Source organism: Littorina saxatilis, linkage group LG17 (assembly GCF_037325665.1).
Source record: "Littorina saxatilis isolate snail1 linkage group LG17, US_GU_Lsax_2.0, whole genome shotgun sequence".
NCBI classification, from domain to species: domain Eukaryota; kingdom Metazoa; phylum Mollusca; class Gastropoda; order Littorinimorpha; family Littorinidae; genus Littorina; species Littorina saxatilis.
The window spans coordinates 44937764-44950263 of record NC_090261.1 but is presented as its reverse complement, the minus strand read 5'-3'; the positions used below and the strand labels follow the sequence as shown (position 1 = coordinate 44950263).

Here is a 12500-nt window from a genome sequence, read left to right as displayed (position 1 = left end):
CCTTCTCGCCCAGTCCGTTGACCATAATCAGTGAGAAAAAAAACCCACAAAAAAAAAAACAACAACGTACAATCTTACCACCCTCCACCCCCACCTTCTGAGACCTTCTCGCCCAGTCCGCTGACCATAATCAGTGACAAAAAACCCCACAAACAACAACAACAACAACAACAACCTACAATCTTACCACCCTCCACCCCCACCTTCTGAGACCTTCTCGCCCAGCACGCTGACCATAATCAGTGACAAAAAAACCCACAAACAACAACAACAACAACAACAACCTACAATCTAACCACCCTCCACCCCCACCTTCTGAGACCTTCTCGCTCAGTCCGCTGTCCAGAATCAGTGACAAAAAAAGCAAACTACATTGCAAGGCTCAGAAACTCTGAGTGCCACCCCCCCCCCCCCCCCCTTCAGGTCGATACGGCAAGGCACGGGACTATTCATTGCTCTCATTTCATTACCATTGATTGCGGGGCCCAGATGTCATGGCGGGGCGGCAGGCGGCGCCCATTGCCTTCATGTTGCCCCAAATCATCTGGCCCCATGTTACTGCTGCTGCTGCTGCTGCCGTTGGCGTTGCTACTGCCGCCGCCTCTCTCTTGTTCTGTAAGGCGACTGACGTCAGAGAAATCTGATTTTTGGACAATTTCTTTTTAGACCACACTCACTCTGTGCGTGCCTGCCGCAGTCAGCTTGGTGGAGAGATAGAGACACGAGAACGCACTGGAGAAAGTGCGGGGCAGACTCGCAGAGTATTATAGCCTGATTGGAATCGCCGCCCTAGCGAAGCGGAAAGTGCCACAGAAGTCTTTTACTGCATAGTCCACGTGTGTGAGAGAGATTCGAGGTCTACGGCGGACTGAGGTGAGAGAAAAGTGGTCTGATTAGTCTACCCTCTTTGGTAGTATTGTTTCACACTCGCAAAGTTTTAAAGACTGAATCGCCGTAGCGAAACGGAAAGTGCTTTAGAAGTCTTTTTCTGTACAGTGCTACTTTCCTAGTATATGTGAGAGAGTGCACGAGCAGAGATTTTAAGAGAGAACTAGGGCCTGTGGTGAAGGAATTGTGGTCTGTGGGCGAAGGCTGTCTGAGACTCGCGGAGGACTCAGAGCGAAGCGGAAAGTTCACCGTGTGTCAGTGAGTGAAGTCTACCACTGACATCCTCTCAGTACTGCACTGTCCAGCCGTCCGATCCTGTGACACTTGCTGTGTATGTGAGTAAGAAAATCGAAGCGAAGATTCTACCGTAGCGTGGCTGTAAGAGCTTCGCCGGGGGTTGGGTATAAGACTACTAAAATTGCCTGGGAGTGAAGACTATATAGTCTTGCTGCAGAGTCTAGAAAATTGCGATACTTTCTTTTTCTATGAGAGTGCCCAAGAGCAGAGGCTGTCGAGACCTTGTTTCTGATAAGACTGCTGTGTGAGCCTTCGGAAAATAATCGCCGGCAAAAATAACTAAACTTTCGTGAAAAAGGTACAGTGTGTCTGCGAAACTAGAACATTCTCGCCAGCAGAACGAACCGTGAACTACGGTCTCTTGTGAGAATGTGAAGTGTGTGAAAGAGACTGAAAAAGTGATCATCGGCAACTGTTCTACTGCAGTAATCGTTTAGTGAGTCTGTCGGTGTTTCATATCAGAAGCGTGAGCAGGTAAAAAGTCTCCATATAGAACAGGTGATTTTGTGAACTTACTAGCTGCGTTTTCTATCAGTAGCGTACAGAGCGTAAAAGTCTCCAGTTATAGAACAGATAATCAAAACATCGTTCAAGACACTGCCGAGGCCAGTTGCGGAAGTGAAACGGTTTATTGTAACCATTCTGTCACTGTCAGCACGTTTGCGGACTGTCAGTTGAGTGTTAACTTATCCACACCAGTATCTGGAATTACCGTGCTCATGATACCCGTCATAGCAAACCTGGCTCTGTCCCCGTTTTAGCTCATCCGCTCGGCTGTATCATCACACGGTTGAAAACTGACTACAATACCGATTCTCAAGAACTTGACAGGGAGCCGGCTAAGGTATTCTTTTCAGTGCAGACAAAGAAGAAGAAGTTTTATAACCTCTGATTTTTAAAGACTACTGTGGAGGAACGATTTCTGTTTATTGTACTCAGTGCAACTGAGTCCACATCCTGTGATTTAGTGGGCGTGGACGATTGGGATTTTCTTGTATACCTCATGTGCTCCTACCCGCATGCGTGGGTGGCACTAAAAGGTCTGTGGCGGAGAATGACAACGTCGTCAAAGGTAAATAGATCGCGTTTCACGTGCACTTTTCAGAATGTTGTACAACTGTTATTTCTGTGGGTTTTGCTGATTCTGACAACTAATCCGGGTTTTTTTGACGACAAAAAAAGAGAAAAAAACTAAAACAAGCGAACACCCATTCTCAGCTATGAGATGCAATATCTGTTGTCTTGTGTTATTTTTAAACACCGGAATGCTGTTCAATAATTTGAAACGTTCATATGTACACAGGAATGGTGGCGCATAGCCTTCGGACAGTAGATAATTGGTCTTCCGAGTGATACAAACGCTACAATCTTTTGTGTGTGTGTGTGTGTGTGTGTGTGTGTGTGTGTGTGTGTGTGTGTGTGTGTGTGTGTGTTCGTGCGCGCGAAAGAGAGACGTAACAGAATCATACATTGTTAAACTGTTTGCCTGTCTACCTCTTTGTCTGTCATTCTGTCTATACACACAGTCGCACGAAGGTTATTTGAAGTCACTACTTGGCAATGTGAACATGTTTTCGGCGTGACGAATTTCCTTACATATATTTCATGCATTATTTGTTGACATGATGGCGCGCTGGCGCTCTGACTGTTCGTAATTGACTGCCAGCGATTAAGTGTAATGTCTTGAAAATGAGTGGTCATATTAAGTCGTTCAGTTTTGACACATGTGCTAGGCTATTTTTTCCGTGTGCGCACATGCATACATATGCGAGTGCACACACATACACACATACATACACACAGGCACACACACTTGCACACAAGCACGCACGCACGCACGCACGCAAACACACACACACACACACACACACACACACACACACACACACACACACACACACAATGTTTTAAAGTTTACCTGTCTTCCTTTAATCTTTCAATTTCTCGTCTGAGCTTTACATTATTATTTCTTTGAATTCGCTTTCCATTATTATTTCATTAAAATTGATTTATTATTGTTACTGTTTTCATTAGAATACGTCATTTTCTCTTCTGGTGTGTCGAGCTGTTCACACTGACACCATCAACCAAGCACAACCTCCATTTTTTCCTCACAACACCTTTTCCACTGTGCTTCTCTTCATTAGCCTCTTCTTGTCGTGTGTTCGATTTTTATTTTCTTGATCTGGGTATTTGCTGGGAGAGCGGAAACAGGCTGCAAAGTATAAGGCAAACCCGCCCGTTGCCCCAGTAACAGAAGCTTTCGTCTTAATGACGTACACACGGGAAGAGCGAGTTGTCTTCCTTTTCTTTACACTCATTCATTCCTTTCCCGTCCTCTCTTCCTTCATTCTCTCCGCCCACATCCGTTTCCGTTCTGTCCAATTCCCTCCTTCGCCTGTCTTATGGTTAAGCCCCTGTCTTATGTTGTTCTGTACGAACTATCTCCGTCTAGTTGAGATTTGCCGAACATATTTTTTTAATCTCAGAAGTTCGTCTTGTTGTTGTTGTTGTTGTTGTTGTTGTTGTTGTTGTTGTTGTTGTTGTTGTTGTTGTTGTTGTTGTTGTTGTTCTTCTTCTTCTTCTTCTTCTTCTTCTTCTTCTTCTTCTTCTTCTTCTTCTTCTTCTTGGTTTAAACAAGTTTATTCAGTAAATTTCATTGGAATATTGCCGCATATATGAAATAAGGAACATGGAGCACAACAAGCTAGGCTTATGAGCGTACTCTTAAAAGCAAATGAAATTTGGCGGACGATTGTAATATAACAAATTTGAAATAATGTCAAAATAATAATGGTGAATTATGGTAGACAATCATATAACGATAAAAGGAACAGAAAACACAATGCTAAACTTCTTCTTCTTCTTCTTCTTCTTCTTCTTCTTCTTCTTCTTCTTCTTCTTCTTCTTCTTCTTCTTCTTCTTCTACGTCGTCATCGTCGTTCTCCTCCTCTTCCTTCTCCTCCTTGTGTTCCCGAGTTTGTTTCTGTTTCTTTTTATTTTATTCTTTCGCCTGTCTTTTATGCTAAACCCTCTCTATCTGTGACTGTTTTGTAAAAACTCCCCCCGTCTATTTTCGGATTCAAAGTTTGGTTTTTATTTGTGGTTATCTTGAATGTCTCATTTCTTCTTTACTTGCACTCCTCCTTCATCCCTCCCTCTCCTCTTCCATTTGTTTCCGTTTCCTCCCGGTTTCGCTTCTATCTATATATCTATATACGGCTTGTGTGTGTGTGTGTCTGTCTGTCTGTCTGTCTGTCTGTCTGTCTGTCTGTCTGTCTGTCTGTCTGTCTGTCTGTCTGTCTGTCTGTCTGTCTGTCTCTCTTCGCGATGCACGGCCAAAGTTCTCGATGGATCTGCTTCAAATTTGGTGGGCATATTCAGGTAGACCCCGGACACAATCTGGTCGATGAAAATTTTCAACCCGTGCTCTCAGCGCGCAGCGCTGAACCGATTTTGGTTTTTCTGTAGATCCATTTCCAGTAACTCTTCCTTATCTTCTCCAGTGTTTATCTCCCTTCCTTCGTGTGGCGTCAATCGGGTATTCGGCTCTACTTCTTCCCGGCGAGGTCGGGTATTCATACTCCGTCTCGCGATCATCCCGGCGAAGCCGGTACCCGGCGAAGCGGGTAATCATCTAGTATCTTATATCTACGCTTCATTCTTTTGTTGTCCACATAAACTGCGTCAATGTACAGATTCCAAGTAACATTTTGATTTGTGGTTTTCTTAGCGTCTCACGAAATCATGTGTTTTCTTATCTGGCCCCGTTGCCTTTTCTTCTGTAAAATCCTCAATGTTTTGCTATCCATACAAATACAAACGGCATCTGTCTTGTTTAAAAAGTCTAAGCTTGATTTATGCCGTAGTTTGAGACTCCTCCCCTTCCTTCTTATATTTGATTGGTTGTGTTATACTTTTTCTTTTGTTTTGTCGTATTCTTTCTTCTTTACATCTGCTTTCTATTTTCCTGTCCATATTCGCCTATATTTGTAAATCTCCATTCTTTCACTGTCTATACAAACTGCCTCTGTCTATCTATCTCCACATTGATTTATTTTTGCGATGTTTCCTTCATGCTCTTTTAATGCTTCTTTTCCTAGCCCTCTTTTCCTTCTACTGTTTCCTCATTCTTTTGCTGTCTCCACACACCGTCTCTCTCTGTGTCTCCTAATTCAGAGTTTGATTTCTTTTAGTGATGTTGTCTTTGCTCTCTTTTCTAACGTCCACTTGTCCTCTTCTTTTCATTCCCCCTTTACTTACGTTTAAACCTCGTTCTCTTTCTAGCTCTGCAACCCGTCTCTCTCTGTCTCTCAATACAAACTTTGATTTATATGTGTGATGTTTTTCTTTACTCTCTTACCTAACTTAATTTCTAGTCCTTCTCCTTTCATTTCCCCTTTACTGATGTTTAAACCTATATATTTCGCTGTCTATTCAAGCCATCTCCACATTCCAAGTTGTATTTATTTATTCACGTGTGTGGTATTTCTCTTTTTGTCTTCAGGGCTTCCAGTCAGGCGCAAGCACGAGCCGTACTGCCCAAGACAGCGAAGGTAAAGGAATTGCATTCTATTTTTGTTATTTCTTTCAATCTCCCGATCCTGTTGCTTATTTCATTAGAAGTCTTTGAAGTTTGTGTACACGAGCGTGGAAAGAAACCGAATTCTACCTCGGTTCGATGTTTAGCTTGAGAGTCAGTGATGGCGGCCATTTGTGCAACAGGGGAGGCTATTAGGTTCGAGTTTCTCTCAGTGAAGAATGGTGAGAGAGATTTGTTCTCGTTCTTTGCGTTTTAAGTGGTGTCAGATAAGCTAAGGCGTCGAAACTAGGGTTGCTTACTTTGCTTTGATGAATTTGCTTTTTGTTTTCTTTCTGAGTTGATTTTGAGAGTGTGTGTGGGTTTGAGAAGTTCTCATTGATTCAGAAGTCAACTGTGTGTGTGAGTGTGTGTGTGTGTGTGTGTGTGTGTGTGTGTGTGTGTGTGTGTGTGTGTGTGCGCGCGCGCGCGTGTGTGTGTGTGTGTGTGTGTGTGAGTGCGTGTGTGCGTACGTACGTACGTGCGTGTGTGCGTGCGTGTTTGCGTACGTGCGTGGTTTTTTTCCGTTACATGTGTCTGTATTAGCATGAATGTGCTTGCATGTCTCAGTTTCTCGAGCTCTGTCTTTCGGTCGATCGGTCTGTCTGTCTTACAGCTAGTTCCTACTATAATACACACATGAAACGAAGAACAAGTATGAAGAATGAAAAAAGAAATCAAATAAAACACAATTATGTAGGGAAAAGTATAACAAACATTAGTGTGCTTGTGGAAGCATATTATACATTTTCTCTTTTACGCACCCTCACACACACTCGCACAAATTGTACACCGACTTAGTCGTTAGAGAGGTGCTTTCGGAGCTGTCTTTTAAAAGAAGATAATGACAGACATGACATGATATTTACAGGTAGAGAATTCCAAAGGAACGCACCAGAATAAGAAAAACTAGTTTTAAACAAATCGATGCGGGGCCTTGGCAAGAGAGAGAGAGAGAGAGAGAGAGAGAGAGAGAGAGAGAGACACACACACACACACACACACACACACACACACACACACACACACACACACACACACACACACACACACACAGAAGATAAAAGTCTCTCATCTGATTATTATTCATTATAAACTATTATCCGCACAAAAGCGCCGCATGCATATTTTCTTCCAGTGAATTAGACCCCCGCATAAAGTCACCAAATCTGGTTAAACGGCCTTTGGCTGTCAGAACTGCTCGAGAAATGCATAAATTCGGTAAAAATCAGAATGGAGTACCTCCTTGCAAGACAGCGATTATCATAATTACTCCAGAGGCGGAAGTTCTTGGGATTTTGGAGCGCTTTCTGTCGGTTGGAATTCGTTGACTGCATTTTTCTAATTATTTTTTTCAAGGAGAACAGGAAGCATGGAACATTTTAACAGGTAGGGAAAAAAGCGGGAGGGTGGGGGAGACAAACAACAAAACTTGTCGCTATTTTACAAACTGCAAACTTCGCTGCAAAAAAAAAGAAGGAAACCATCTGTCCAATTACACAACACTACACACACACACACACATAAGCACGTTCGCACGCACGTACACGTACAACGATCAGAGAGATAAATAAAAAAAACACACAAGAAAGGTAGGTTGTTGGAACGTTTGTTATTGACTAAACAATACATTCACACATATATCGACCCAACGGTCTTTTAAGTGCACAGACAAACAATTAATAACGAAAACTTATCTGGCTGATTTTTCCGTCCGCCTGCCACGAAGCCGCAAGCGAATGAATGATCAGAGAGATAGAATGGATGTGGGGAAGGTCTCTGTACCTTGTGCAAACCTACATTCTGCACACAATTATTATTGCTCTCATGCCGTCAGTTCCACTACAGACCTGGAGTATGTATTTACACTTTCCTGTCACCTCTGATGAAACAGCCAATTTCTGTTGCCTCCTTAACCACATGCACCTTCAAAAGTAGCTGCTACAGCGCCTTCCCTTATTGTCAGCACAAATTATCAGTATCCGAAAACAAACCCACCAGGAATGAAACCTTTAATTTCTAGTCTGTTCCAGAGTCCGTATCCTCGGATTTTTGTGGGAAGAACCTTGGGATTGGACATTTGTTTTTGCGTCCTTCATCTTATAGAACAGGTGTGTGATTGTCGGGATTTTTTCGTAGCCCTAGGTGCTGTTTCGTGGACTGGCTAATTGTAGGGCGAAGCAATTGATTGATACAAACCGCACAGTAGTGAAAGGTCAGGGAGAAAAACACTGAAAGGGTCTTATTCGTAACTTTTTTCTCTCCAGATGTTTGATGAATTCTTCTTCGACGTATTGGTCCATTCAAAGTCCAAGCCCTTCTGTGTTTTTTTGTTTCTCCAGCAAACCTTTGTGAAGATGTGGATGGTTTAATGTCAAGGACATACTTTGTCCACTTTGTGTAGTTATGTTTTGCTGTGTTTAATACAGAGCAAGGCGTGCCGCGTCTTGGCAAACTGTACATTTCTGCCAGATTTTAACTTCATTGTGCTTTGCACTGAACACAGATTTAATCTCGTAACTGGGTGGATTGTACTATGAGACTTTGTCCTCTTTACAGTTATAGTTACTTTATTGTCTCGATAACACAGCAAAGCATGGACGGCGAATTCCAGTTTTTAAAAGAAAAAAAATATAACTGATTCCTTTTTATGCTTCTTGATTACCTGCTGTGTTGTATTCAGAGCAACACAAGAACATTAGCGAATGATATCGTTTCATCACTCATATACTCTTCGAATTTCGTGATACTTCGAGATGCTGTCTTTAATACACAACAAAGCGAGGATTTTGGCGCGTGTTACTCTTCTGTTAAACTTCGTCCTACTTTTGTGCCGGTTTGAGTACAGACAAAAGTGTGTATTTTGACGATTTGCACTCTTTAACAAATCGTTGTCTTCTTATACTTCTCCAGACCGTACTGTCTGGAATACGAAAGAAAGCATGGATTTTGGGAAGCCTTGTGACAAACCTTGTCCTCGTTTTATGTCTTGTTTGCTGTCTGGAATGAAGAGCAAGGGTACATTGCGGTGGATAAGTCATCATAAGTGTCAAGGAGATCAGCTTGTGAAATATCGCAACGTACCGATTGAACATAGGATTTCCTTTCTATCAGACATGTGACGTCAAAGGCCGACTAAAACTCACCTTAAGCGGCTGGCCTATACTACAAAAGAGTACACGTTTGTATGCGTTCTATTGGAGAGAAAAAAAGATATTTATAAATCTAAACAACAAGATGACTGTGGGTGAAATTCTTTTTGAAAAACAAAAGAAATCGGTACTCACCAACACACAGACAGCACAGGCAAAGTCGAATTTTCGCCCATGGAGGCTTCTTCAGGACAACGAATACAACATATTTATATAATATATGTTTCAACTAAAATGGATAGATAAATAAATGGTATTTGCATTATGACCAAAATATGACATTTGACTCGGATTTCGACAGGCAATGTTCACCTCCACAGCTCGGTCTCGTAAAACATTAAGGTTGTCTCGATCTGCGTAAAATGTCACCATTGTGGTCAAAAATGAAAATAACATTTATATATCGATCCAATATCATTATAATATCTGGCCTAGCTTTTTCCACTTAGAAACATACAAAACCATACAATCTACGGTCTGTCTGCTTTGTGTGTCGAATGGGATTTTTAGTTGAATTATTGACGTAATTGGAACCTTTGTTTGCAAAATGTAATTCAGCAAAAACAACCCACCCTGCAGAGAAAACTGTTACTTTTATCATTTACATTTTGTGTGTGATCAAATGTGAGGATGCTCTTCCCCATGCAATAACTATAAAAACTGTTACTTTTATCATTTACATTTTGTGTGTGATCAAATGTGAGGATGCTCTTCCCCATGCAATAACTATAAAAACTGTTACTTTTATCATTTACATTTTGTGTGTGATCAAATGTGAGGATGCTCTTCCCCATGCAATAACTATAAAAACTGTTACTTTTATCATTTACATTTTGTGTGTGATCAAATGTGAGAATGCTCTTCCCCATGCAATAACTATAAAAACTTGGACAGATCCGTAGTTGTGTAAAAAAAACCCACCACATTCTTGCTGCGGGCGCCAATTTCATATCCGCACATTGGTAATCTATTTTCCAGTGCAGCTACACATAAAACGAAGAGTGAATTATTGATATTAAATCGTTTGAAAGCGCATGCGCACAACGTCTCCTTGAGCAGTAAACCATAGTGTAACCAGTAAGTCAATTAACAAAAAGACAAATGAACAACAGTAATGATAATAATAATAATGAGAGCTTTTATAGCGCGAACAACACTTAACTATGCTCTTCAGTCAAAGGGTGAACTTAAGTACGGTTGACACGGGAAGGAGGGTATCTTTAAGACACGGTAGACAGAAGGTCGATGAGACAAGACTATTGATATTTTGTTTTGCCTGCGGCTTTTTTCTGCTCGTCTGACGTATGTTCTTCTCGTACATTTGGGTAAGCAAACACCATTCTTTATGTAGATGATAAAACAGGGACAGACTCTGTGTGTGTTTGGAAGGGGTGGGGTTGGGGGGATGGGGGTGTGGGGGGGAGCGTGTGTGTGTGTGTGTGTGTGTGTGTGTGTGTGTGTGTGTGTGTGTGTGTGTGTGTGTGTGTAAGCATGATTTTGTTTGTGTGGTTGCGTGCGTGAGTGTGCAAATGAATCTGTGTGTGTGTGTGTGTGTGTGTTTGTGTGTGTGTGTGTGTGTGTGTGTGTGCGCGTACGTGCGTGCGTGCACGAGTCTGTGCACAGGTGCGTTTTTTGTGTACCTGTTTGTGCTTGTGGATATGATGTATTACTTTGCTGGCCGTTGAGAAAATGAAAGAATGAACTTTTTTGGAGCTTGGTTTGGCCTTCCAGAATGATAGCCAAAAGTAGAGCAATACAAAAATATCATCAATCAATCAATCAATCAATAAAGGCTTATATCGCGCGTATTCCGTGGGTACAGTTCTAAGCGCAGGAATTTATTTTATTTTTTCAATTTTTATTCAAGGCGCAGGGATTTATTTATGCCGTGTGAGATGGAATTGTTTTTACACAATACATCACGCATTCACATCGGCCAGCAGATCGCAGCCATTTCGGCGCATATCCTACTTTTCACGGCCTATTATTCCAAGTCACACGGGTATTTTGGTGGACATTTTTATCTATGCCTATACAATTTTGCCAGGAAAGACCCTTTTGTCAATCGTGGGATCTTTAACGTGCACACCCCAATGTAGTGTACACGAAGGGACCTCGGTTTTTCGTCTCATCCGAAAGACTAGCACTTGAACCCACCACCTAGGTTAGGAAAGGGGGGAGAAAATAGCGGCCTGACCCAGGGTCGAACACGCAACCTCTCGATTCCGAGCGCAAGTGCGTTACCACTCGGCCACCCAGTCCCTTGAAACGTACAGAGATCAACCTTAATTGAAAAGGGAGAATATAATAAAAAAAATCAAGCGCTAACGAAAATATTGAGGACATTCGTGTTTAAAAAAATTATCGACCATAACATGAGACCGTTAATTAACAGACACGTTTGAAATGGAGAGCATAGAAATGGCAGAACGATCTCAGCGCCAGTTCTTGAGACTTCAGACAGATGCAAAGCAGGTGAACAATCAGCAGCAGAGGGAGATGTGCAAAAGAGACTAAAAGACAAAGGGAGGACAGAGGAAATAAAAGAACTGTAGTGCAGAGCAAATACCGCTTGTTTTTAAACTCCAATTATATATTACACCGTGACTTCTTGCAAGGAACGGTGTAGCCTTAAACGTCTATCCGCTTAACATTCTGAAATCATCATCATCATCATCATCATCATCATCATCATCATCATCATCATCATCGTCATCGTCATTGTCATCATCATCATCATTTACACCATATAATCTTAAGTCTTAACATGTGCAAGTAGCTGTCAACAATGGGCAAAGCTTTATGAATTAAACTTGAAAAAATACGTTGTGTATTACATGTATCATGTGTAATTGATGTTGCAATTTTCCATTATCATCATCATCATCATCATCATCATCATCATCATCATCATCATCATCATCATCATCATCATCATCATCATCAGTCAACATCATCATCAGTCACCATCATCATCGGTCACCAACATCATATCATCGTCATCTCTCTAACGCCCCCCCCCCCCCCCAAACAAAAAAAAAAAACCACCTCCCTAATCCAGTCTTCCTTCTCCTGTCGTTAATTTGTTTTTGCATTCCATGACACTTCCTGTCCTGCTTCTCTCCTTACTCTTCGCCTTGTTTTTCTCTCTAGGCTATTATCATTCTAAGGTCTCTGTCCTTTTCCACCCCATTCTCAACTACCCTCCTCGCACCCCCCTTCCCCCTCCTACCCTAAACCCTGTCTTCTCCCGCGAAGCCGTAGCAAAATAATATCTTATCGTTTTCCTTGTATGAGTTTTAAATGTCAGCGCTTCAGACCAGAATAGAAGCAATCACAATGGTTTTTCGCTTGGTTGTGTAACATGGCACCGAGCTTCGTATTTTGCTAGCGTAGAGTTAATACACTCTGCATAGGTCGTTCCAAGGACACAAATCTAGACGCGTAGTGTGTGTGTGTGTGTGTGTGTGTGTGTGTATGTGTGTGTGTGTGTGTGTGTGTGTGTGTGTGTGTGTGTGTGTGTGTGTGTGTGTGTGTGTGTGTGTAAGCAGTTCCAAGCTTTAGATATTTGCAATTTGGATGGT

General features: G+C 42.0%; 1 protein-coding gene across 1 annotated transcript in view; it reads left to right on the top strand.

Annotated features, from left to right (window-relative positions):
* LOC138953195 (uncharacterized) overlaps nt 1-12500 on the top strand; it is a gene marked incomplete in the record, with an annotated part of 247254 nt that overhangs the window by 218655 nt on the left and 16099 nt on the right. Inside the window, 1 exon segment of the mRNA XM_070324991.1 lies at nt 5693-5741. Coding sequence (XP_070181092.1) covers nt 5693-5741 — 49 coding nt within the window.